The sequence below is a fragment of the Pristis pectinata genome, chromosome 9 (assembly GCF_009764475.1).
Source record: "Pristis pectinata isolate sPriPec2 chromosome 9, sPriPec2.1.pri, whole genome shotgun sequence".
NCBI lineage: Eukaryota > Metazoa > Chordata > Chondrichthyes > Rhinopristiformes > Pristidae > Pristis > Pristis pectinata.
The window spans coordinates 2606110-2633783 of NC_067413.1; the positions used below are offsets into that span (position 1 = coordinate 2606110).

The 27674-nt window shown below is 47.3% G+C and overlaps 1 protein-coding gene across 1 annotated transcript in view; it reads left to right on the forward strand.

The window, feature by feature from the left end:
- Positions 1–27674, forward strand: part of LOC127574426 (laminin subunit alpha-3-like) — a 304580-nt gene that overhangs the window by 191648 nt on the left and 85258 nt on the right. Inside the window, 4 exon segments of the mRNA XM_052023432.1 lie at positions 58–146; positions 2407–2490; positions 5872–5919; positions 5921–6103. Of these exon segments, the coding sequence (XP_051879392.1) occupies positions 58–146; positions 2407–2490; positions 5872–5919; positions 5921–6103 (404 nt within the window).

Consider the following 27674-nt stretch of genomic DNA (forward strand, 5'->3'; position numbering starts at 1 on the left):
TCCTAATTGCTTCCACACCAATTAACGATATGTCTTGCTTTGCAGCTCTCATCATAGGAGGCTTCCTGTCATACCAAATAAAATCCTTTGGCTTACCAAGTGAAGGGATGACTTTGCTCGACAAAAGATCAGATGTTCAACTGAGAGTAAGTACCACTCGTTAAATAACATAGAATGTTGGTGACGGAATTAGTAGATCATTAATGACCTGAGCATAGAAGACATATTAGAGTATCTTGCCACAGTTTTTTAGCTCTTAGGCAGCTAGTAGCAAGGGTCAGGACTACGGATTCACCTGAACAGGGCCCGGGTTAAATCCCAAGGACACCAGAGCGGAGTGGAGCCAGAAACAGGCCTTTTGGCCCTCTGAGTCCACACCAACCATCATCCACCAACCTACCTCAATCTCATTTTATTCTGCCCCACATTCCCATCAACTCCCTCCAGCTTTTACCCCTCATCTACGCACTAAGGGCAGTTTACCTTTCTTTTGCACTATTTATTTACTTTGTAATGAATGACAAATTTCACGATATGTAAGTCAGTGGTAATAAACCTGATTCTGATACGACAGCCAATTAACCTTCACACAAACAGAGGTCAGGATTGAACCTGTGTCGCTGGAGCTGTGAGGCAGCAGCTCTACCAGCTGTGCCACTGCGGTGCAGCTCTGGTCGCCACACTATAGGAAGGACATAATTGCGCTGCAGAGGGTGCAGAGGAAATTCACCTGCGTTTCAGTTATGGGGAGACTGGAGAGGCTGGGTCTGTTACGTAGAACATTGAACATAGAACAGTACAGCAGTGAACAACCCCTTCCTGTTTTGGTGTACGTGTGACTAATAAAGATATCTTGCCTTACAATGTTGTGCCGACATAGCTAATCCCTCCTACTTTACAGAATGCCCATAACCCTCTTATTTTCCTCTCATTCATGTGCCCATCCAAGCCCCTCTTAAAAGCCCCCAATGAATGTTCTCCCTGGATCGGCAGAGGCTGAGGAGATCTGATCGAGATGTACAGACCTATGAGGGGTGTAGGTAGGGTAGACAGTTGGAAACTTCTCCCCATGGCAGAGGTAGATAAAACTGGAGGGCATAAGGATTCGTGAGGGTTGGAGGTGGTGAGGAGGGGATCCACAGAAGAATGTTATCACCCAGAGGGTGGTTGGAGTCAGGAACACACGGTGGTGGAGGCAGAGACTCTCACGTTCAAGAAATATCCCGGCGGCCACTCGAATCACCAAGGCATGGAAGGGCAACTGCGCAAGTGGCGGTGCCGGGGGGCCAGACGGTCAGCATGGACACGATGGGTGGAAGGGCCTGTTCCATGCTGGTGGCTTGGCCTGGATCTGTCATTCCTGGTCACCACACTGCAGGAAGGATGTGGCTGCGCTGGAGAGAGTGCAGAGGGGATTCACCGGGACGTTGCCTGGATTGGAGGACGTTGGAGAGATTGGAGAGGGTGGTCTTGTTTACCCGGAGTGAAAGAGGCGGAGGGGTGACCTGTGTGTAGGATTAGAAGGGGCATAGATAGGGTAGATAGAATCTTTCTCACAAGGTAGGAAACTAAGGGCATAGTTTAAAGGTGCGAGGAAGGGGTTTTTAAAGGGGAATTGAGGGGAAAGTTTATTTTACGCAGAGGGTGGTTGATATCTGGAACGCACTTCCAGAGGAGGTGGTGAAATCAGTTACAATCACGTTTAAGAGGCATTTAGACAGACGCTCATAGAGGCAAGGTACAGAAGGATATGGACCGAATGCAGGTAAGGGGATTAGTGTGGATGGGCAAAAGGGTTGGCAGGGATGTGTGGGTCGAAGGGCCTGTTTCTGTGCTGTGTGTCTCTGACTATGACTCTAAGATGGAGAAGAGCCTTGCTCATCTGACCGGGAGGGAGCAGGTTGAGCTTTGCGTGGCTTCCCCCTGTCCTGAAGGAGATCCACAGTGTCGATGTCACCAGGTGTGGTGTGTGCGAGCTCTGTAGCACTTGCATTTACTTGATTGGGAACAGCACTTTGAGCTTGGAAACAGACTGAACCGCACTGCACGGCACTGGTGATCTCGCTAGACTCCGACTGGCGTCCAGAGGAAATGCTCAGCATAAAGTCCCGCTCCCGCCAGCGCGCATTGTGGCGGTGAAAGTTCAGAGCATGGGGAATTCCTGTTCCTTCGAACCTGCAGAGCTGGGAACCGCTGGAGAGATGAGGTGAATGGTGTCCAGAAGGGAACCAGCTCGCTCAATGCCCACTGTGTGTGAGTGAGACCAAGCCAACCCTCTGCATTCCTGCCCACAGCACCCAGTGTGTCTCTGAGTGCCGATGTGTTTTACTTAACAAGCAATGAGCATTGAACGTCGGGGGAGAATGTGCAGGTTGGCAGGGTAAATGGAGATGTTTTCTTTTCAAGGGTGAGCAGATGACTGTTGTGTACTTTGATCCGAAGAGCCCAGCTCCAGATCGGGTTTATCACGGACGGGTGCAGCTTCTGGAGGTAAGTGTGGACAATTGGTCACTGTTTATGTTGATGACCTGGAGGAGATCTTGGTGTTCTAGTGCATGAATCACTAAAGGTTGGCAGGCAGGTCCAACAAGTAGTTAAGAAGGCAACCGGCATGTTGGCCTTCTTTGTGAAGAGATTGGACTCCAAGAACAGGGAGGTTAGACCATAAGACCATAAGACAAAGGAGCAGAAGTTGGTCATTCGGCTCATCGAGTCTGCTCCGCCATTCTATCACGAGCTGATCCATTCTCCCATTTAGCCCCACTCCCCCACCTTCTCACCATTTCGTTTGATGCTACTCAGATACCTGTCAATCTCTGCCTTAAATACACCCAATGACTTTGCCTCCACAGCCGCCCGTGGCAACAAATTCCACAGACTCACCACTCTCTGGCTAAAGAAATTTCTCCGCATCTCTGTTCTGAATGGGTGCCCTTCAATCCTGAAGTCGTGCCCTCTTGGACGAGACTCCCCTACCATGGGAAACAACTTTGCCACATCTACTCTGTTCAGGACTCTTAACATACAAAATGTTTCAATGAGGTCCCCCCCTCATTCTTCTGAACTCAAGGAGTACAGCCCAAGAGCGGTCAAACGTTCCTCATACGTTAACCATCTCATTCCTGGAATCATTCAGTGAATCTTCTCTGAACCCTCTCCAACGTCAGCACATCCTTTCTTAAATAAGGAGCCCAAAACTGCAAGTGAGGACTTACCAATGCCTGTGTTCCAGTTATCAACGGTGTGAGTAGGGCCAGTCCTGGAATACTGAGTACAATTTTCGTCCTCTTAGTATTAGAGGCAGAACAGAGGAGGTTCACCAGCTAATTCGTGGGACGAGATGGTTGTCCTGTCAAGGGAGGCTGGACGGTTTGGGTCTGTATTCCTTAGAGTTTAGAAAAATGAGAGTTGACCTTATTCAAGATCCTAAGGAGGCTTGACAGGGTAGATGTTGGGATGTTTCCACTGGTGGGAGAGACGCAGTTACAAGCTGAGGGGCTGGTCATTTAAAACTGAGGTATGGAGGAAGTTCTTCTCTCAGAGGGTGGAGGATCTCTGGAATTCTCTGCCCAGAGGGTGGGGGAGGATGGGACATTCGTTATATTTAAGGTGGAGGTGGAGAGTAAGATGGAGGGTGGCGGGGAACTGGCACAGAAGAGCAGTTGAGGCCTAGGGCAGATCAGCCACGATCACATTGAATGTTGGGGCAGGCTTGAGGGGCCGAGTGGCCTACTCCTGCTATTTTCTTGTGTTCCTGTGACGTGCCAATGGTGCCACTGTGGGAACACCGCCGCGCAGGTGGTTGGGGCTGGGAGCAGGTGTCCATCCCCTGGGTCTTTGCTGGTCTCTGTCCGTCACTTCCCTTCTCACAGCCCAGGGAGTAACCTCCTGCCCTGGAACCTCTTTCCCTCTGACACACCCTGGTGTTGCCCTCAGCTCCTTCCCTCTTCTCACCGGGCGCTCGAACACACAGGGGCAGACATTCAGTCTGTTGTGGCTGCAAACTCCATTCATGAGATGGAGGCTGATCTCCCTCATTGAGACCTTCCTGCACCAACCCCATATCCCTCGTTCCCTTAAACATCCACTCTCCCTCCGGACATGGGACAATAATAAACCAATCACCAATAACATTCCGATTGTTCGGAATCCTGATCGGTCGGACTCTGGCTCACCAGATGGTGTTTCCTGCGCTTCCTTTTAAACACACCAGGGCTTCATTCCCACAGTCCGTGTAAACTCCATGGATCCCGATCCCACCTCCGTGTAAACTACACAGGATCCCGATCCCACCTCCGTGTAAACTACACAGGATCCTGATCCCATCTCCATGTAAACTCCATGGGTCCTGTTCCCACTCTCTCTTTAGACTCCCCTGGTTCTCTGGGAAATTTATCACACTGCTGCGTAACATTTTAAAACAAGTGAGTCTATTGTGTGTTGGGGTACGAGTAAAGAATAGCATCCAACATTCCGGAACATCTGCCAGTCTGGCTCCACCAAAGTCCCGAGGGTGCCGGTTTAAAGGAGCTAACTGTTCCCACTTTCATCCCTCAAAACCTCCCCCCCCCCCCATTTCCCCTCCCAACTCTGATGTCCACCCTGACCCTGGGACCCATGGAACCACTCACCCTGACTTACCTCACAAACATCACTACAGGCTCTGACACCCTGTGCCAACCCTCTCAGACATCCATCGCTGACGGACCTCTCCCCCCACTGAACACAACCATTTGAACTCATTCCATTGGGCAGGTGTTGGGAGACTGGGGTTAGCAACTACTGAGGCGTTTTGGCCTGCACCAGTATCTCAAAGCCGTCCTTCTCTCCATTACCCCACCAAGCTCAAAGTCAAAGTCGAGTTTATTGTCAGATGCACAAGTCCACGTGTGCACAGGAGCAATGAAAAACTTACTTGCTGCAGCATCACAGGCACAGAGCATCAGATAAGCAGCATTCACAAGAAAAACATAAATTATACACAATCTTTACAAGAAAGAAAATTTTTTAAAAAGATTTTAATATTTTATTTACAGCGTGGTAACAGGCCCTTCGGCCCAACAAGTCTGCGCCACCCATTTTAAACCCAAATTAAACCCAAATTAACCTACCCGTACGTCTTTGGAATGTGGGAGGAAACCGGAAGCACCCGGAGGAAACCCACGCTGACATGGGAGAATGTACAAACTCCTTACAGACAGCGACGGGAATCGAACCCCGATCGCTGGCGCTGTAATAGCATCGCGCTAACGCTACGCTACTGTGCACAATTAGAACAAAAAAAAGTCCAATTTAGCGAAAGTGATCAAAGTGGTCACAGTGTTGCTAAACTGAGGTGATTTGGGTTGTGCAGTTGGTTCAAGAACCAAGTAGTTGAAGGGAAGTAGCTGTTCCTGAACCTGGTGGTGTGGGGACTTCAGGCTTCTGTACCTCCTGCCTGATGGGAGCTGCGAGCAGATGGCACGGCCTGGATGGTGGGATCTTTGATGATCTTTGAGGCAGCACCTCCTGTAGCTATGGGGAGGAGGTACAGGACCCTGAAGACCCACACTTAATGTTTCAGGAGCAGCTTCTTCCCTTCCACCATCAGATTTCTGAACGGTCCATGAACCCATGAACACTACCTCGTTATTCCTCTTTTGCACTATTTATTTATTTTTGTAACTTATAGTAATTTTTCTGTTTTTATGTCTTGCACTGTACTGCCGCCGCAGAACAACAAATTCCACGTCATATGTCAGTGATAATAAACCTGATTCTGATTCTGATCAGTCCCGGTGTCAACGTTGTAAATAAAACCTGTTCGTGCGATACCAGCTAAAACTACTTGCAGTTGAACTGTGAATCAGGACTTGTCTGTTGCACCTCCAGGATAATTTCAGGCATGCGGTCATCAACACCCCAGTGTCCAGGGAGAACTTTCATGCTGCTGTTGAGCAATGTGGAAGATCTTCAGATCCGAGCGCTATATTTCTCCCAGACACAGCGCCTCTCGCTTGGATCAGTGCAGCTGGAGGAAGCCTCTGTTGCTGGGACGGGAAACCCAGCGACCAACGTGGAAGTGTGTTCCTGCCCTCCAAACTACTTGGGAGACTCCTGCCAGGTAGGACCCATCCTTCACTGAAGTTCATCTTTTCTGTGACGTCCAACCTGTCGCTTTATAACATCCTTGTAATATTGCTGGTATTTTGTTTGAAAGTAGTGGGTGCTTTGGCTAATCGAGTGATTTGCGTTATATGTCTTGGGCATAAACCATTGTCTGAAGTTCCACTTCACCTGATTGTTGACCCTGCGGAGTAGTTTCCTTCTGAGTGTTGTCGTAGGGTTGATTCTTCTCGAATCTGACTTGCTGCAGAATTCATAGAGTCACAGAGCAATACAAGCACGGATACAGGCCCTTCGGCCCAACCAGTCCATGCTGACCACAGTGCCCACCCAGCTAGTCCCAATTTCCTGCGTTCAGCCCGTATCCCTCCAAGCCCTGCCCCTCCATGTACCTATCCAAGTGCTTCTTAAATGATACTGTTGTACCTGCCTCACCCACTTCCTCTGGCAGCTCGTTCCATATACTCACCACCCTCTGTGTGAAAAACTTAACCCTCGGGTTCCTTTTAAATCTTTCTCCTCTCACCCTAAATCTATGCCCTTTAGTTTTGGACTCCCCTACCCTGGGGAAAAGACTGTTATCCTCCACCTTATCTATGCCCCTCATGATTTCATACACCTCTGTAAGGTCAACCCTCATTCTCCTACGTTCCAAGAAATAAAATCCCAGCCTGCCCAACTTCTCCCGAAAACTCAGGCCCTTGAGTCCTGGCAACGTCCTCGTAAACCTTTCTCTTGCGCTCTGTCTAGCTTAACCACGTCTTTCCTATAACAGGGTGACCAAAACTGTACACAGTGCTCCAAGTTCTTGAAACATCCTACAATTGTGCGTTGGTTCAATTATTTCATGTCTGACTTGTAAAGTCAGTGGATTTGTTTTGCCACAGACTTATCAGCAAATCTTAAAATGTATAAACTTTTATTCAGTTCTTGACATGTTAAATCTTTGGCTCAGCATTTTTATGTTGATCATGTGTGTGGAGGCTCACTCTGGCTATTAATGTCACTGTTTTCAATAAATATAGTGCTGGTGTTTGTGGCAACTCCTGTGTCCCTCTGTGACTGTTTCATAGTTCACACATTTATTGATGGTAGTTTTTGAATCTCATGTGGCTAATCTCAAATTTCTCAGACTATTTTTATTTGGTTTCAACTCTTGAGTGAGCCAGAGTCTCATAATGGGAGCAGTCATAGAGTCAGCAAGTCACACAGCAGGGAAACAGGCCCTTCAGCCCAACTCGTCCATGCCGACTGTGTTGCCCAGCGAGCTAGTCCCATCTGCCCACGTTGGCCCATAGCCCTCTAAACCTCTCCTATCCACGTACTTAAATGTTGCTGATGTGCCCGCCTCAACCACTATTTCTGGCAGCTCATTCCAAATACGCACCACCTTTGTGTGAAGAAGCTGCCCTGATGTCCCTGTTAAATCTCTCGCCTCGATCTTAAACCTGTGACTTTTTCCCAGGGAGGGAGTTTTTAGCACCTGCTCCCTGGGAAAAGGACTCTGTGCTTTCACCCTGTCGATGCCCCTCATGATCTCATACACCTCTCTCAGGTAACTCCTCAATCTCCTACGTTCCAGGGAATAAAGTCCTACACAATCTCTCCCTGTAACTCAAGCCCCCGAGTCCGGGCAGCATCCTGTTAGTTCTTTTCCATGCTTTAGAGAGGAGGAGAGGGGAAGATTTAACAGTTGGTGGCATCACATTGAAGACATTGCAATCTAAAGAGGGTGATCCATGGACCATGGAAGCTGTGATGACATTGAGTGTACCCATTCTAGAGTCCTAAACTTAAGCCAAGACCTTAAGTCTCATTGGTACGCGGAGGGGCGGGGCTTGGAGGGATGTGGGCTGAACGCAGGAAATTGGGACTAGCTGAGTGGGCACCGTGGTCGGCATGGACTAGTTGGGCCAAAGGGCCAGTATCCGTGCTGTATTGCTCTGTGACTCTATGTGTGTACTGAGGTAAGGAGGGGTACAGTCGTTTTGAGGATTCTGGCTGTACTTTCAATTCCAGGTGACCGGAATAAGTTTCGGAATGTATGGGTTGATCGGGTTCCTCCCATGGGAGTGAATAGTCAAGTGTGTGCTGTGTCTCGGCATTCTCAGACCAACCAGACCACCTACATACGTTTCTTCCCACTTTGGTGATTCCAGAGCAACAAACAATAGTGCTGGAGGAACTCAGCGGGTCAGGCAGCATCTGTAGGAAGAAAGCACTTGTTGACTCTAGAATTAGGACTCTAGAACAGGTACGCTCAATATCATCACAGATTCCACGGTCCATGGATCACCCTCAGACATGAGGGGTAAGACATGAGACTTTAAGACTCTAAGGACATGAGGTTTCTCTGGCAGACAGGGTGCAAGAGAATCCAAAGGGTTTCTATAGCTATGTTAAGAGCAAAGGGTAGCAAGGGACAAAATTGGTCCTCTTGAAGATCAGCGTGGTCATCTATGCGTGGAGCCGAAGAGATAAAGGGGATCTTAAATGGATTTTTTCCATCCGCATTTTACTCGGGAGACAGACACAGAAACTGTAGATCTGAGGAAAAAGAGTCATGAGGTCGTGGACTGTATCCGGATTACGGAAGAGCTCGCTGTCTTGAGGCGAATGAAGGCGGACAAATCTCCAGGGATCCCCAGGTGTCCCCTCGGACCATGTGGGAGGCTAGTGCAGGAATTGCAGGGTCCCTAGCAGAGATATTTAGAATGTCCTTAGCCACAGGTGAGGTGTCGGAGGACTGGAGGAGAGCTAATGTTGGTCCATTGTTCAAAAAAGGCTCCAAGACTAAGATGGGAAATTATAGGCTAGTGAGCCTAATGTCAGTCGTGGGTAATTATTGGAAGGTATTCTAAGGGACAGGATATATAAGTATTTGGATAGACAGGGCCTGATTAGGGATAGTCAACATGGCTTTGTGTGGGGTAGGTCACGTCTAAACCAATTTTATAGAGTTTTTCGAGGAGGTTGCCAAGAAGGTCGATGAGGGAAAGGCGGTGGATGTTGTCTCCATGGACTTTAGCAAGGCCTTTGACAAGTCCCGCATGGAGGCTGCTCCAGAAGGTTAAGTCGCTTGGCATTCAGGATGAAGTAGCCAATTGGATTCAACGTTGGCTTAGCGGGAGAAGCCAGAGAGTGGCCCTGTCTCTCTGACTGGAGGCCTGTGACCAGTGGTGTGCCACAGGGATCGGTGCTGGGTCCGTTGTTGTTTATCATCTATATTAATGATTTAGATGATAATGCAGTAAACTGGATCAGCAAATTAGCAGATGACACCAAGATTGGGGGCGTAGTGGACAGCGAAGGAAGGCTATCAAAGCTTGAAGCGTGATCTTGACCAGCTGGGAAAATGGGCTGAAAAACGGCAGATGGAAATTCATGCAGACAAGTGTGAGGTGATGCACTTTGGGAGGACAAACCAGGGGTAAGACTTCCACACTCAATGGTAGGGCACTGAGGTGTGCGGTAGAACAAAGGGACCTGAGAACACAGATCCACAGTTCCTTGAAAGGTGGCATCGCAGGTAGATAGGGTCGTAAAGAGAGGTTTTGGCACCTTGTCGTTCATAAATCAGGGCATTGAGTACAGACGTTGGGATGTTACGTTGAGGTTGGACAAGACGTTGGTGAGGTCGTTTTTGGAGTATTGTGTGCGGTCTGGTCAATTACCAACAGGAAAGACATCAATAAGCTTGAAAGTGCAGGAGAAAATTTACAAGGATGTTGCTGGGACTTGAGGACCTGAGTTATAGGGAAAGGTTGAATAGGTTCGGACTTTATTCCCTGGAGCGCAGGAGAATGAGGTATACAAAATGAGGAGATCTTATAGAGGTATACAAAATGATGAGGGGTATAGATAGGGTGAATGCATGCAGGCTTTTTCCCCTCAGGTTGGGTGAGACTAGAACTAGAGGTCATGGGTTTAGGGTGAAAGGTGAACCATTTAAGAGGAATCTGAGGGGGAACTTCTTCACTCAGAGGGTGGTGCGAGTGTGGAACGATTTGCCAGCGGAAGTGGTGGATGTGGGTTCAATTGTAACATTTAAGAGAAATTTGGAGAGGTGCATGGATGGGAGGGGTTTGGAGGGATGTGGTCTAGGTGCAGGTAGATGGGGCTAGGCAGAAGATCAGGTCAGCATGGACTACATGGGCCGAAAGGCCTGTTTCTGTGCTGTAGTGCTCTATGACTCTATTTATTGGTAAGTTGTTACTATTTTTCAGAGATACAAATTGTGTTTGTATTATAATAGTTTTTTTCCTTGTAATAGTCTTACTGCAATGTGTATGGAGCACCCTAATGAAACATCGTTCTAAGGTAGTAAATTTCTGTTCTGTTGGGTGAAGTTGTATGAGGCATAGTGTACAGGTGCTTGTGTTTCTTCTCCCGTGTTATAGCAGGTGGCTACAGCAGATTTGGAAGAAACACGAACTCGTAGAACAAGAGATTTCGTTAGGTCTCTTGTCCGGAGGTCTATTGCTAGTTGAACTGCATTGATCAATTTCTCTAGTGCCTCATAACCATCTGGAGTAAAGGCAAAACCTTTTTCATTTTTTGGAGTACACCTGTCATATAACAGTTTGGCAAGTCGGGCATACTCAGGGATAAAAGCTCTGGCATCATTTAATGGACCTAAGATTGATGTAAAGTTCTTAGGGTTTTTGGATATCCTACATGAGTGACCTTCTGTCTAAACTCAGGGGTTAAACCACATCTTCCACTGGTAATTGTCATCTCCAGGAAGTTTACTCCTGTTTGCCAGAGTGGAGATTTTTTAATGTTAATTACGTAGCCTCTGTCTGCTAGTTTTTTGATGACATTCTCAATCTGTGTTAGATGTGGTTTTAATGTGTCTGCTGTGCAGTATATATCATCTACATATGCACAAATATCTGGTGTTCCCCGTAGAGTCTGAATAACTCCTGCAGAAAATATTTGTGGACAATTTTGAACACCTTGAGGCAGTCTGGTCACTGATGCTGTGAGCCATCAGGAGTTGTAAAGCCCTGTAATGTCTGTCGCTTTCAAGGACTGGATGTGACCAGAAGCCACTAGCTAGGTCCGTGCAAGATTAATCCTTGCAACATTTGCTGCAATGATGCAGTTGGGCTGAATTAGGCTCCTTGCATTTATTTAGGACCATATTATCACTGACTAATTGCCAGAGTCCGTCAGATTTCTCTACACTGAACATAGGCGAGTTAAATCGAGAAGGTGCTTTGATCAAGACTCCTTGTTTACATCGTGAGTCTACAGTTTCTTGTAGGGATTGTCTTCCTCTCTGCTCAGAAGTATACCACTGCTTCAGATGAGGGAAGGGTTGCATCCTAATTTAGTTGGTTCAATATCAGCCATCCCACAGTGGTTAGGATGTTGTTGTCGGAGATCATAATACCTGTATAAAAGGTTTTTTAATTTTGCCCTGATCATTTTATCTTTGTGGTGATCTAATTGTTTCTGGATATGGATGTCTCTGGATGTGGATGATCGGACGAGGTTTGATAATAATGTAAGACCAACAGGGGGCATCAGGTGGTCTATCAGGAGGGCTAGTTTTGTATGATCCAGGAAAGTTGATCTGGAGATTTTATATCTATCGTTTATTTAATAACATAATTTAATTATGGGCACTTTATAGGTTGGACGTTCTTCCTTGTTTCCATGGATACCAACAATTGTAAGTTTCCCTGCCGGCTCCCCTATTTGTTGCCTTTAATGACATCTGAACTCAGGACGGAGATGTCTGCGCTTGTGTCAAAATGCGGGGGTCTTGGCATGTGGGAAGGGGAGACTAGGTGTGCCTTTGGCCTATTCTAAGATAAGATAAGATATCTTTATTAGTCACATGTACATCGAATCACACAGTGAAATACATCTTTTGCGTAGAGTGTTCTGGGGGGCAGCCCGCAAGTGTCGCCACGCTTCCGGCACCAACATAGCATGCCCACAAATTCCTAACCCGTGCGTCTTTGGAATGTGGGAGGAAACCGGAGCACCCAGACGAAACCCACGTAGACACGGAGAGAACGTACAAACTCCTTACAGACAGCATCCGGAATTGAACCCGGGTCGCTGGCTCTGTAATAGCGTCATGCTAACCGCTACGGTACCGTGCCTGCCCTCTTCATTTTGGTCATTTTCAACAGGTCAGTATTGGAATTCTCCTGGCTGGTTTTTATTACGTTAACACTGGCCTTTCCTCTCTCCACCTTCTGTTGGATAGTACCCGTATTTACTTTTCCTTGTTTTGAATGAAATGTAGGGGAGGGAGCGGCTTGTTGAGGAGAGCCCTGTCCTTTTGTACTTTGTTTAGGGGGCTGTGAATAATGAGACGTACCCCGTGGCAACCTTCCATTTGGTATTTGTCCCCATAGTATCTACAGGGTCTCTGAATGTCCTCCCAGTCTTGTAATAAATATCTTAGTTTAAAAGTTTGTTCCTCAAGGAGTGGAGCTGAAGGTAAAGACCTCGGCCTATTTCTTGTGTCTAACCACTGGGCTCGTGGGCAAGTGTCCCTGCCTAAACTAGCCAAGAAATCTGTCTAGGTTATTGATTACCACATCCTGCTGAGGGCCTCGGGGACTGGAATGTTGTGATCGTGGTCGACCTCAGGTTTGAGTTTGACAGTTGCCTCAGTTTGATGGTTTCATTTCCGCTCCTGTGTTCCCTGGGAGAGAAGGAGGAGGTCTTGCACTGCCCTGTCTCTGCCCTGGTGTCGGAACAAGTGGTAATCCCACTGCCGCAAGTAGCTTCGTGGGATTCCTTCAACAGTCTGAAATCTTTCTTGTATTGGGTGTTGGTTAAGGGCCATTTCACACATGGAATGGAAGCACTGATTAGGATAAAGGGGTAATAATATTGAATTAACTGAGCTCCAATCTGCTTGTGCAATTTGTTCTCCAATTCTGTAGGCTTCTACCAAGTCTTGGTTTCTGACGCTATTCCCCAGTATGGTTTTAAGTTCTCTGTGAACATCACCACTATTTGTTTGTCTGTAACTCCAGCCGTGTATTTGATATGGATCCCCACACTCATTTTGAGGTGTTGTCAAAGCCATGGGGAATAATGTCAATAGGAATTGCTACCCACCACTCTGTGTGAAGAAGCTGCCCCTGATGTCTCTCTAACATCCCTCGCCTCTGATCTTAAACCTCTGCCCTCTTGCTTTTAGCTCCCCTCCCTGCAAAAAAGACCGTGCGCATTCACCCTATCCATGCCCCTCGTGATTTTATACACCTCTGTAAGGTCACCCCTCAGTCTCCTACGCTCCCAAGGAATAAGTCCTAGCCTGTCCAACTTCTCCCTATAACTCAGGCCCTTGAGTCCTGGCAACATCCTCGTAAATCTCCTCTGCACTCTTTCCAGCTTAATAACATCTTTCCCATAGCAGGACGACCACAACTTTACACCAATTATTTTCAGACATTTGTAAGACAATCCTTGGAGTATATTTTAAAATGTTTTAATTCATTTCTTTTATTTTTGAACAAGTTTTATATGTTTTAGAACATAGAACACTACAGCACAGTGCAGGCCCTTCAGCCCACAGTGTTTTGCTGACATGTTATCCTGCTCTGAGATCTACCTAACCCTTCCCTCCCACATAGCCCCCTATTTTTCTATCATTCATGCAGCACAGTAGCATAGCGGTTAGCATAATGCTTTACAGCGCCAGCGACCTGGGTTAAATTCCCGCTGCTGCCTGTAAGGAGTTTGTACGTTCTCCCCGTGTCTGCGTGGGTTTCCTCCAGGTGCTCCGGTTTCCTCCCACATTCCAAAGGGTTAGGAAGTTGTGGGCGTGCTATGTTAGCGCCGGAAGCGTGGCAACACCTGCGGGCTGCCCCAGCACATTCTTAGCAACGCAAAAAAACATATTTCACTGTGTATTTTGATGTACATGTGACTAATAAATAAATATCTTACCTTATATCTTATATCTATCTAAGAGTCTCTTAAATGTCCCTTATGTATCTTCCCCCACAACCTCTGCCGGCAGTGCGTTCCACACACCCACCACTCTCTGTGTAAAAAATTTACCCCGACATCCCCCTCTACCTTCCTCCAATCACCTTAAAATGATGTCTCCTCGTTGTTGCCCTGGGAAAAAGTCTCTGACTGTCCACTCGATCTATGCCTCTTATCATCTTGTACACCTCTATCACGTCATCTCTCATTCTCCTTCTCTCCCAAAGAGAAAAGCCCTAGCTCACTCAACCTATCTTTTACTTTTAAATTACTGATGACAGTTTTAGTTTTCTCTGAGTATCAAGTGAAATGTGGAAACCATTTAAAAAAGCTCCCTTCCCCCCCCTCCTCCAGTTTCTTCCCTGGGGTGTCGACCAACAGAGCCCCCCCCCCCCCCCCCAAAGTGCACCTGACCACTCCTTGCACCTGTCCAGAGCATTCGGGGTGTCCTGGGGATGGGGTCTCTGCTGAATGTATACCTGAGGGCTCATCACTGCTGAAGCCTGCTGGAAGTTTGGGTGGGCTTCAGGGGTTCGATGCACCAAACGTCGCTCTCTCAGACACTCAGTGAACCTGCAGATCCATCCCTAGGGTTTTTCCCACTGTTGGGAAATCAAGAACTAGAGGGCATAGGTTAAAGTAAAAGCAGAAATACTTAATAAGAACCTGAGGGGCAACTTTTCACCCAGAGGGTGGTGAGTGTATGGAACGAGCTGCCAGGGGAAGTGGTTGAGGCAGGTACATTAACAACACCTAAAAAGACACTTGGACAGGTACATGGATAGAAAAGGTTTAGAGGGATACGGGCCAAATGCAGACAAATGGGACTAACTTAGATGGGAATCTTGGTCAGCATGGATGAGTTGGGCCAAAGGGCCTGTTTTCCATGCTGTATGATTCTATGACCACAGCTTGGATTACATAGGATAGTGTACAGTACATCGCAGGAACAGACCTGTTGGCCCATGATGTCTGTGTTGATCACGATGCCAATTTAAAACTAATCCCATCTGCCTGGACGTGATCCGTATCCCGCCATTCCCGGCCTGTTCATGTGTCTGTCTCATGCTTCATGCAATCGTATCTGCCTCCACCACCACCCCTGGCAGCACATTCCAGGCACCACCACTCTCTGTGTAAAATACTTGCCTCATAAATCTCCTTTAAACTTCCTCCCTCTCACAGCTAAATCTGTAGCCTCTAATATTTAAATGATAGAGAAATGGAGGGTCATGTGGGAGGAAGGTTAGATAGATCTTAGAGCAGGATAAAATGTCGGCACAACATCAGGGGCTGAAGGGCCTGTACTGTGCTGTAATGTTTCTATGTTCTGTTTTGACATTTCCACCCTGGGAAAATGACTTTGTCCACCCATCTATATCTCTCATAATTTTATAAACTTCCAATAGGTCTCCCTCAGCCTCCACAGAAAATAACCCAAGTTTGTCCCAACTTCTCCTTATAGGGAATTCTCTCTAATCCAGGCAGCATCCTGGTGAACCTCTTCTGCACCCTCTCCAAAGCCTCTACATCCTTCTTGTAATGGGGTGACCAGATTGGGTTGTGAGGCAAAACATCAGAGGAAGGAAGAGTTTTTCAACACAGGCACAATGGACCTGGGCCCTGTAAATCTTTGAAATGAATATGCAGCTAATTTGTTCTGGTGGGGCTATCTGAGGGGAAGGTTAGTCAAGACAGTGGGAAACTCGTGGCTTTGCTTCAGTGAGGGTCACAGGACTTGCAAAGCCCACTGATAATACCTGGATTTAATATCTCAACAGCAGTATAATCCTCCAATTTTGCAACACTGGCTTGGTGTTTCAGTGAGACCTTCACTGAACTAAGCACATAGGTCCAGAGCACATTTCATTCTGGATCAGTGACAAAAGTGCACAGCCAAGCCTCGACAATATAAATTGGAATATAATGTGTTTCTTTGTTTAACTGTTATGCTGCACCATTATAAGTCGCTGGTGAGGCCGCACTTGGAGCACTGTGCACAGTTTTGGTCGCCCTGTTATAGGAAAGACGTGGTTAAACTGGAAAGAGTGCAGAGAAAGTTTACGAGGATGTTGCCAGGACTCGAGGGCCTGAGTTACAGGGAGAGGTTGGCCAGGCTGGGTCTTTATTCCTTCCAACATTGGAGAATGAAGGGTGACCTTATAGGAATGTTTAAAATTATGAGAGGCATAGATAAGGTGGACGGTAACAGTCTTTTCCCCAGGGTAGGGGAGCCCAAAACTAGGGGGCATAGTTTTAAGGTGAGAGGGGAAATATTTAAAAAGGGACCTGAGGGCAACATTTTCACGCAGAGGGTGGTGAGTATATGGAACGAGCTGCAGAGGAAGTGGGTGAGGCAGGTACAACAGTATCATTTAAGGAGCACTTGGATAGGGTACATGGAGGGGCAGGGCTTGGAGGGATATGGGCCAAACACAGGAAATTGGGACTAGGTGGGTGGGCACCATGGTCGGCACGGACTGGTTGGGCCGAAGGGCCTGTATCCGTGCTGTATTGCTCTGTGACTCTATAACTGCTTTATATTTCTATTAGGTTCACCGACAATGTACAAAGTGGAGTAGAATTAAACGTTGAAAAGCCAAAAACAACAGATGCTGGAAAACAGAACACAGAACATAGAGCACAAAACACAGAACATAAAACACAGAACACGGGACTCGGATACAGAACAGAACACAGAACATAGAACATAGAACAGCACAGTATAGCCCTTTGGCCCATAATGTCTGTGCCAAATTAAACTAAATCCCTTCTGCCTGCACATGATCCACATCCCTCCAATCCCTGCACATTCATGAGTCTGTCTAACAGCCTCTTAAACGCCTCTATCATATCTGCTTCCACCCCACTGCTGCAGCCTGTTCCAGGCAACCCACCACTCCTCTGTGTAAAAAAACTTTCCCCACACATCTCCTTTAAACTTCCCCCTCTCAACTTGAATGCAATGTTCTCTGGTATTTGACATTTCTACCCTGGGGAAAAAGACTCTATGACTGTCTACCCTATTTGTGCCTCTCATAATTCTATAAACCTCTATCAGGTCTCCCCTCAGCCTCTGCCGCACCAGAGAAAACAATCCAAGTTCAGAACATAGAACACTACAGCACAATACAGGCCATTCGGCCCGCAATGTTGTGCCGACAGTTTATCCTCTCTAAGATCTGCCAAACCCTTCCCTCCCACAGAGCCCTCCCTTTCTCTATCATCCATGTGTCTATCTAAGAGTTTCTTAAATGTCCCTAATGTATCTGTCCCCACAACCTCTGCCGGCAGTGTGTTCCACGCACCCACCACTCTCTGTGTAAAAAACTTACCCCTGACATCCCCCTTATACCTTCCTCCAATCACCTTAAAATTAGGCCCCCTGGTGTTAGCTGTTTTCGCCCAACCTCTCCTTGTTTGTCCAACCTCTTGTAGCTCATACCCTCTAATCCAGGCAGTATCCTGGTGAACCTCTTCTGCACCTCTCCAAAGCCTCCACGTCCTGTAATGGGGCGACCAGAACTGAATGCAATACTCCAAATGTGCTCTAACCAATGTTTTAAAAAGCTGCAAATTGGAAATCTGAAATAAAAACAGAAAATGCTGGAAAGATTCAACAGGCCACCCAGCCATCTGTGAAAAAAGAAACAGTTAATGTTTGAGATGATGACCTTACGTCAGAAAAAGGATGAGCAGAATTCAGTGTTAATAATTTGTGACACAAGAGACGGCAGATGCTGGGAATCTGGAACGACACACACACTGGAGGAACTCAAGAGGGCAGGCTGGAGGATTGGATTTTCTTTCCCTGGAAGTAATCCTCCCCCAAGGTTCAGATGTTGGTCTTTGATAGCTTTTACTACTTTCAGTCCACTTTAAGAGATCTCCGACAACAACTTAACATGGACAGCTGTGGGAATGTCTGATTAATGCAAACTGGAAGTGTTATAACAGCTGCCCAAATGTTTGCTTTTTGGGAAGAAAAGTTACAGATTGAAGATGTGAATCTTTGGGTGTGAGCTTTGGTTTATGGTTGGTATGATAAGCATTTACCTCGACTCTGAGGTCGCATTGTAGAATGGCTGTGGCACAGAAGGAGGCCATTCTTCTCACTAGGTCTGTGCTGACTCTGTCCCATTCCCGCGCTCTCCCCACGTCCCTGCAGATAATTCTCTCTCTAGAGCGGATCCGATTCCCTTTTGAAGGCTCTGATTGCTTCTGTTTCCAGTCTGACCCTACAGCTGAAATCTCTCATCACTGCAGTCGTTCCAGGAAATCTCCTCAACCTCTCCGGGACCTGCACATCCTCCCGAAAGTGTGGTGAGCAGATCTGGAGCCAGTGTTCCAGATGTGTAATGGCACATCTGGGAGTGAGGTGACAACATCTGGGGGTGGGGTAACAACGTCTGAGGGTGGGGAAACAATATATGGGGTGGGGTGACACCATCTAGGGGTGGGGTAACAACATCTGGGGGAGGGGTAACAATGTCTAGGTGCAGGGTAACAAATTCTGGGGGCAGGGTAAGAACACCTGTAGTTGGGGTAACAACACCGGGGGGGGCGATATAACAACATCTGGGGTTGAGATAACAGCACATCTGGGGGGTGAGGTAACAACAGCTGGGTATATGGTAACATCTGGGGGTGGGGGTAACAACATCTGGGGCAGGGTAAACAACATCTAGAGATGGGTAACAACATCTGAGGGTGGGGTGACGATATCTGGCAAGGGGTAACAACATCTGTTGGCAGAGTAACAGCACATCTGGGGATGGGGTAACAACATCTGGGGGTGAGGTAACAACACATCTGGGGGCAGGGGAGCAACATCTGGGTTGGGAAACAGCATCTGAGGGCAGGGTAACAATATCTGGGGCGGAGTAACAACATCTGAGGTGTGGTAACAACATCTGGGGGTAGAGTAATGAATTTTGGGTCTGGGTTGCAACATCTGGAGTGGGGTAACAACACCTGGGGCAGGATAACAACATCTGGGCTGGGGTAACAACATGTGGGTGGGTAATATTTGGGGTGAGGTAACAACATCTGGGGGTGGGTAATAACATCTGGGGCAGGGTAACAGCATTTGGGGTGGGGTAACAACCTCTGGGGGCAGGGTGATAGCACATCTGGGGGCGGGCTCTTCCCCGTCACTTTGCTCAATCCTTTCTCCGCCTTCCAGTCCACCGCCGATGTTGGGAACCTGAAGTCAAAATTTACAGAAGGTTCTGGAAGGAAAACCTGCTGAATTTCCACTCAACAGGGGAGGAGGCCATTCAGCCCATTGAGTCTGTACTAGCTCACAGGGCAGGCCCAACCCCTGCTCATTTTCCCTGTAACCTACTCTCCCCTCATTCAAGTCCAGTTGAGTTTGTTGCTGTGTGCACAAGTCCGGGAAGGTACAGCTACAGTGAGAAACTTGCCCGCAGCAGTATCACAGGCATGTAGGTACAGACTACACACAGAATGTAGATTATACATCAGTTGGACATAAGTTATACCAGACAGTGGAGAAAAAGACTGTGCAAAACACGAGATTAGTGCAACAAAAAATACAACCAAAGCCAAGTCGATGGTAGTACAAGAGGTGGTGTGTAGTGTTCCGTTGCTGAGGTAGTGATTAGGGTTGTGCTGGTCGGTTCAAGAACCAAATGGTTGAAGGGAAGTTGCTGTTCCTGAACCTGGTGGTGTGGGACTTCGGGCTTCTGTACCTCCTGCCTGATGGGAGCTGCAAGAAGATGGAGTGACCTGGATGGTGGGGATCCTTGCTGTTAGGTGCCACCTTCTTGAGGCAGCGCCGCCTGTAGATGCTGTCAGTGGTGGGGAGGGCTGTGCTCGTGTCGGACCGGGCTGTGTCCACCGCTCTCTGCAGCCTCTTGCATTCCTGTGCTGCCCCCAGGTTCAACCACTCACCCTCACTAGGTCCAACGTACAGTGGACAATTAACCCACCAACCCGCACGTCTTTGGGATGTAGGAGGAACCCAGAGCACCCAGGGGAAACCCACACAGTCACAGGGAGAACTTGCGTGGCACTCCAGCTGTGTCACAGTGCCATCCATCTTACAACATAGAACATTACAGCATAGTACAGGTCCTCCAGCCCACAATGTTGTGCTGACATTTTATCCTGCTCTAAGATCTATCTAACCCTTCCCTCCCATTTCTCTATCATTCATCTAGCTACCTAAGAGTCTCTTAAATGTCCCTAATGTATCTGCCCCCACAACCTCTGCCGGCAGTGCGTTCCACGCACCCACCAGTCTCTGTGTAAAAAACTTACCCTTGACATCCCCCTTATACCTTCTGCCTTAAACACACCCAATGACTTGGCCTCCACAGCCGTCTGTGGCAACAAATTACACAGGTTCACCACCCTCTGGCTGAAGAAGTTCCTCCTCATCTCCGTTCTGACTGAAAGTTCCTTTCCCCCACTTGAAGTAATCCCTACGCCCTTCCCCACAACCCCCCCCCCCCCACCACCACGCTTCTCCTCTTCTTCCCTTTCCCAGCCTATTTCTACCCTTTTTTTTCATTTCTCTCCTTCCCTGTGACCCTCCCCCGGTGGATCTGCTCTCCCCTCCTCCCCCGCACCTGCCCATCAATATCTCTTACCTGCATCTACCTATCGCCACCCTGTGCCCACCCCGTTTCCCCTCTTTTGTCCACCTATCACTGCTCTGCTTTTCCCTCCTATATATTGGGCTTCCCCTTTTCCTATCTTCAGTCCTGAAGAAGGGTCCTGACCCGAAACGTTGACCGCCTGCTTTTCTCCACGGATGCTGCCTGGCCTGCTGAGTTCCTCCAGCATCATCGTGTTTTACAATGTTCCTTTATTCTGAGGCTGTGTCCTCGGATCCCAGACTCTTGCACTGATGGAAACATCCTCTCCATGTCCACTCTATCCAGGCCTTTCAGTATCCAGTAGGTTTCAATGAGAATCCCCCCCTGATGAAGGTCTTTCTCCCTGAAGCACTAACTCCACAGATGCTGCCTGACCTGCTGAATGTTTCCAGAATTCTCTGCTTCTACACCACGACACTCTCTTGTTGTTAAGGAGATTGTTCCTCCTTCAGCAATGTTACGATAAGAGCTACTTAAAGTTGGGCCCTTTCAGCCTGGCTCCAAGAGAGTTAGGAGTTTTAAGGAAGTTCTGCTTTAAGGAGCAGTGTAATAATTGCTCCTGTTAAGTATTCACCTTTGGACCTGGTGCACACCCCCATGTTACTGGCCTTCCTGATTACTGTGTGATAGGCTGGTACCTTTGGTATTGGATCATTCCACCCAACTGCTTTCATGTGGTTCCAAAGCACACAATAACAAATACTTTCACAAATTCTTCAGCTGGAATTTTGACCTTGGAGAACAAGTAGAAAGTTGTGTATGAACTGTAAGGGCTACTGGAACCGCTCTCCAAACCTCTCACTGTGGGCCGTGTGCAGACATTTTAAAACCTAGGGTTACTCATTACAGGAATGTCTGGGTGTATCAACCAGAAATTGACCAATGTTAGTGACTGCTCTGGCTCAAAGCCACAGCATTTTTTTGAAGTGCCTTTGTCTCTGGTTAGTTTTAGTATCCCAGCTTTTGCCGTCCTTAAAACTTGTGAAAACACCAAGGGAAGAAGGAATGGAATCTGGGAACAGGAGCTGACCTGTACCACAGCTGCATACACTGCTGGATGTTGTCATGTCATGCTGTCCTGCCCCTGGGTCCGGAGGTTGTACGTTCAAGTCACATATAGAGTTGTACAGCGCAGAAACAGGCCTTTCGGCCCATCAAGTCCATGCCGACCATTTTGTCTGTCTACACTCATCCCATTTGCCCACATTAGGACGGTTCCCTTATACGATGAGATGGACTCTGACCTCTCGATCTACCTTGTTGTGACCTTGCACCTTATTGCACTGCACTTTCTCTGTAGCTGTGACACTTTACTCTGTACTGTTATTGTTTTTACCTGTACTACCTCAATGCACTCTGTACTAACTCAATGTAACTGCACTGTGTAATGAATTGACCTGTACGATCGGTTTGCAAGACAAGTTTTTCACCGGACCTCGGTACAAGTGACAATAATAAACCAATCCCAATACCAATAGCCTTCTATACCTTGCCTACTTAAGGGTCCGTCCAAACACCAGAAAACGTAGTGATTGTATCTGATTCCACCTCCTCTGGCAGCACGTTCCAGGTATCAACCACTCTCTGTGTAAAAACTTACCCCTCAGAACCCCTTTAAAACTCCTCCAGTCACCTTAAAACGATCTGTCTGGATGGCACGCAAACAAAAGCTTTTCACTGTTTGGGAGTACATGTGACAATAATGAACCAATTACCAAATCCGTGTTCTCCTGTTTTTGACAACCTACCATGGGAGAAATATTTTGACTATTTACCCACCTCTACCAGGTAACCCCTTGGCCTCCCTCGCTCCAGGGAAAACAAGCCCAGCCTGTCCGATCTGTTCCATAACTAAAGTCCACCAAAGACCTGAGCATCAAAACCTTGTCTCACCCATTAGTGTGGCACTGATCCAGAGTTGCTGCCTTCCAGAGGAGCACTTTAAGCACAGACCACTTCTTTAGGGTACAGACCCCATCTTTGGAGGACTCAAGCTACTTGGATGAAGAGTCACTCCAACATTTACCCCCCCCCCCCCCCCCACCAGTCTCATCTTAACTAAAGTCACATCCTGGTCCTTGTCTCACTGATGTCTGTGACAGGTGGTGGTGTCCACCTGGATTGCTGTTCTTTCTGTATTGCAAGAAAGGATCCATTACTGGCTGTGAGCAGGTCCCGAGGTTGTGAAAAAGCTCTTTAAACACAGACCCTATCTCTCCTTCTGGGTATCCCTACTTCCCCTCCACAAATTGCACTCTAATAACAGCGGGCTAGTATTTAGGTAGGCATTTTCATGCTATCCGAATATGTACCATTCAATTCAATTCTGGTCGCCCCATTACAGGAAGGATGTGGAGGCTTTGGAGAGGGTGCAGAAGAGTTCACCAGGATGCTGCCTGGATTAGAGGGTGTGAGCTATAAGGAGAGGTTGGACAAACTTGGGTTGTTTTCTCTGGAGCGTCAGAGGCTGAGGGGAGACCTGATAGAGGTTTATAAAATTATGAGAGGCATAGATGGGGTAGACAGTCAGAGGGTAGAAATGTCAAATACTAGAAGACATGCATTTAAGGTGAGGGGGGAAAGTTTAAAGGAGATGTGCGGGGGCAGGTTTTTTGCACAGAGAGTGGTGGGTGCCTGGAATGTGCTGCCAGGGGAGGTGGTGGAGGCAGATACAATAGAGGCATTTGAGAGGCTCGTAGACAGGCACATGAATGTGCAGGGAATGGAGGGATACAGATCATGTGCAGGCAGAAATGCCTGGATTGGAGAGCATGTCTTATGAGGATAGGTTGAGTGAGCTAGGGCTTTTCTCTTTGGAGAGGAGGATGAGAGGTGACTTGATAGAGGTCTACAAGATGATAAGAGCATAGATCGAGCGGACAGTCAGAGACCTTTTCCAGGGCGAAAATGACTAATGCAAGGGGGCATAATTTTAAGGTGATTGGAGGAACGTATGGGGGGGATGTCAGAGGTAAGTTTTTTTATACAGAGAATGGTGGGTGTGTGGAACGCACTGCCGGCAGAGGTTGTGGGGGCAGATACATTAGAGACATTTAGAGACTCAGATAGACACATGAATGATAGAGAAATGGGAGGCGATATGGGAGGGAAGGGTTAGATAGATCTTAGAGCACAACATTGTGTTCCTTGCTGTAGTGTTCTGTTCTACGTAGAAGGGATTCAGTTTAACTTGGCATCGTGTATGGCACAGACATGGTGGTCCGAAGGGCCTGTTCCTGTGCTGCACTGCTGTAGGTTCTATGAAGGGCAGACCAGGAATGTGAGGCTGAATGGCCTCTTCCTGCTTCTGTTCCTTATTCCCTCAGGTGGTGTAAATGGACACAACACATAAGAGCAGGTCACCCGAATGCCTGACAGTTCAGTCATTCCCACACAACCCAGCAAGGCAAATGTAATTGTCTTGTGTCCATGAAGATTCCTGAAAAACAGAAACATGGCAAGAAAGGTTAAGTTTTATGTAAAATAGTTGTTGGGAACTTGAAACAGGAGCTGGGTGGCGATATGGGGATGATTGGGCCAATAAGGCTAGCAGGATTGTGCAACAGAACGCCAGGATGGCCTAAATGGCCTCTTACTTTGCAGTAGTTGTTCTTTGATGTTTCTACTACTTTGACTGGAGGGGATTAACAACAGCAATAAAACCAATGAGTGTGCAATTAAAAGAAAAACTCTGATCATGTTCCAAACATTGTTAAATTTCATAATGAATGCAATTTATTTTATCATGGATATGTTTAAACGTTTCCACTGGGGTTGACTACAGATGTGAGCTGACAATTTCGTGTTCACTGCTGCGACACTTGCCAGCTTTCCTTGGCTCTGTAGCAAGTACTGTGTCTGTAACACTGTAGAAACACAACTATGATTAAGTCAATTAACAGACAATGAAGCTCTGGTTACACTCAGTTAACTATGTTGCTAGCATGCCTGACACTAGCCTCCCACAAGGACGGTCTGTGCCAAGCTCAGAGACTATGGAGCAAACAAGGAAAACAATAGACAATAGACAATAGAGCAGAAGTAGACCATTCGGCCCTTCGAGTCTGCACCACCATTTTGAGATCATGGCTGATCCTCAACAATCAATATCCTGTTCCTGCCTTGTCCCCATATCCCTTGATTCCCCTATCTATAAGGCACCTATATAGCTCCTTCTTGAATGTGGCCAGAGAATTGGCCTCCAGTGCCCTCTGAGGCAGTGCATTCCACAAATTCACAACACTCTGGGAGAAGAGGTTTTTCCTCACCTCTGTCCTAAATGGCCTAGCCCTTATTCTTAAATCATGCCCCCTGGTCCTTGACTTCCCCGACATCTGGAACATATTTCCTGTCTCTATCTTGTCCAATCCCTTAATAATCCTGTATGTTTCAATCAGATCCCCTCTCAATCTTCTCAATTCCAGCGTGTACAATCCCAGTATCTCCAACCTCTAAGCATAAGACAGTCCCGACATCCCTGGAATCAACCTCGTAAACCTACGCTGCACGCCCTCTATAGCCAGGATATCCTTCCTTAACCCTGGAGACCAAAACTGTACACAATACTCCAGGAGTGGTCTCACCAGGGCCCTGTACAAATGCAAAAGAATCTCTTTGCTTTTGTACTCAATTCCCCTTGTAATACAGGCCAACATTCCATTAGCTTTCATCACTGGCTGCTGCACTTGCTCATTCACTTTCAGTGACTGATGAGCAAGGACTCCTAGATCCCTTTGTATTTCCCCCTTACCTAACCCCACACCATTCAGATAATAATCCGCCTCCTGTTCCTGCTCCTAAAGTGGATAACCTCACACTCATCCACATTGAACTTCATCTGCCAAGTATCTGCCCACTTACCCAACCTATCCAAATCACCTTGAATTCTCCTAACTTCCTCTACACATGTCGCACTGCCACCCAACTTTGTATCATCAGCAAACTTGCTAATGTTATTCACAATGCCTTCATCTAAATCATCAACATAGATCGTAAACAGCTGCAGTCCCAGCACCGAGCCCTGTGGCACCCCACTAGTCACGGCCTGCCATTCTGAGAAACATCCATTCACCCCTACCCTTTGTTTCCTATCCGCCAGCCAGTTTTCTATCCATGTTAATACCCGCCCCCCAATTCCATGAGCCCTAATTTTACCCACCAATCTCCTGTGCGGCACTTTATCAAATGCCTTCTGAAAGTCGAGGTATACAACATCCACTGAATCTCCCTCGTCTATTTTCCTGGTTACATCCTCAAAAAACTCCAGTAGATTAGTCAAGCATGATTTGCCCTTGGTAAATCCATGTTGACTCGACCCGATCCTATCATTGCTATCCAAATATGCCGCTATTTCATCCTTAATAATGGACTCTAGCATCTTCCCCACCACAGATGTTAGGCTAACTGGACGATAGTTCCCCGTTTTCTCCCTCCCTCCTTTCTTAAAAAGTGGGATAACATTAGCCATTCTCCAATCCTCAGGAACTGACGCCGAATCTAAGGAACATCGGAAAATGATCACCAATGCATCCACAATTTCTAGAGCCACCTCCTTTAGTACCCTGGGATGCAGACTATCTGGATCTGGGGATTTGTCAGTCTTCAGCCCCATTAGTCTACCCATCACCATTTCTTTCCTAATGTCAATCCACTTCAGTTCCTCTGTCACCCTCTGTCTTTTGTCCATCCTTACCTCTGGGAGATTTCTTACGTCTTCCCCGTGAAGACATATCCAAAGTACTTATTAAATTCGACTGCCATCTCCCTGTTTCCCGTAATAATTTCACCCGATTCGGTCTTCAAGGGCCCAACATTGTTCCTAACTAACTTCTTTCCCTTCACATACCTAAAAAAGCTTTTGCTATCCTCCTTAATATTCCTGGCTAGCTTGCCTTCGTACCTCATTTTTTCTTCCCGAATTACCTTTTTAGTTAAATTCTGCTGCACCCTAAAAATTTCCCAATCTTCTATCTTCCCACTCAGCTTGGCTCTGCCAGACTTCTTCCTTTTTAACACAATGCTACCTCTGACTTCCTTTGTCAGCCACGGTGGCCCTTTCCCCTCTTTGAGTCTTTCCTTCTCTGGGAATAAACTGATCCTGCACCTTGTGCATTATTCCCAAGAATACCTGCCATTGCTCTTCCACTGACAATTCTGCTAGGATGCCCGCCCAGTCAACTGTAGCCAGCTCCTCCCTCATGGCTCCATAGTCTCCTTTGTTCAACTGCAAAATCGACCCTTCTGATCTGCCCTTTTCCCTCTCCAATTGCAGATAAAAACTTATCATGTTATGGTCACTACCTCCCAATGGCTCCTTTACTTCAAGTTCTCTTATCAAATCCTGCTTATTACACAGTACTAAATCCAGAATAGCCCTCTCCCTGGTCGGCTCTCGTACCAGCTGCTCCAAGAATGCATCCCGGAGGCACTCTATAAACTCCTTTTCCTGGGGTCCAGTACCAGCCTGATTTTCCCAGTCCACTTGCATATTGAAATCCCCATAACTACTGTGACATTACCCTTGCCACATGCCAACATTAACTCACTAGTCAGCTTGCACCCAATATCCATGCCACCGTTCGGAGGCCTGTAGATAACACCCATTAGGGTCTTTTTTGCCCTTACAGTTTCTCAGTTCTATCCACACTGACTCTACTTCTCCTGATTCAAAGTCCCCCCTTTCAAGGGACTGAATCTCATTCCTCACCAACAGGGCCACCCCACCCCCTCTGCCCACCTTCCTGTCCTTACAATAGCATGTATACCCTTGAAAATTCATTTCTCAGGTCTGATCTCCCTGCAGCCATGTCTCCATTATCCCAACAACATCATACTTACCCATTCGTATCTGAACTTCAAGCTCGCCTACCTTATTCCTGACACTCCATGCATTCAGATATAGGATTTTTAACCCATTTCTCCTCTCTCCATTCGTATTAATGTTCCGAAATTGTGTAGTTCCTACCTGTCCTCTAC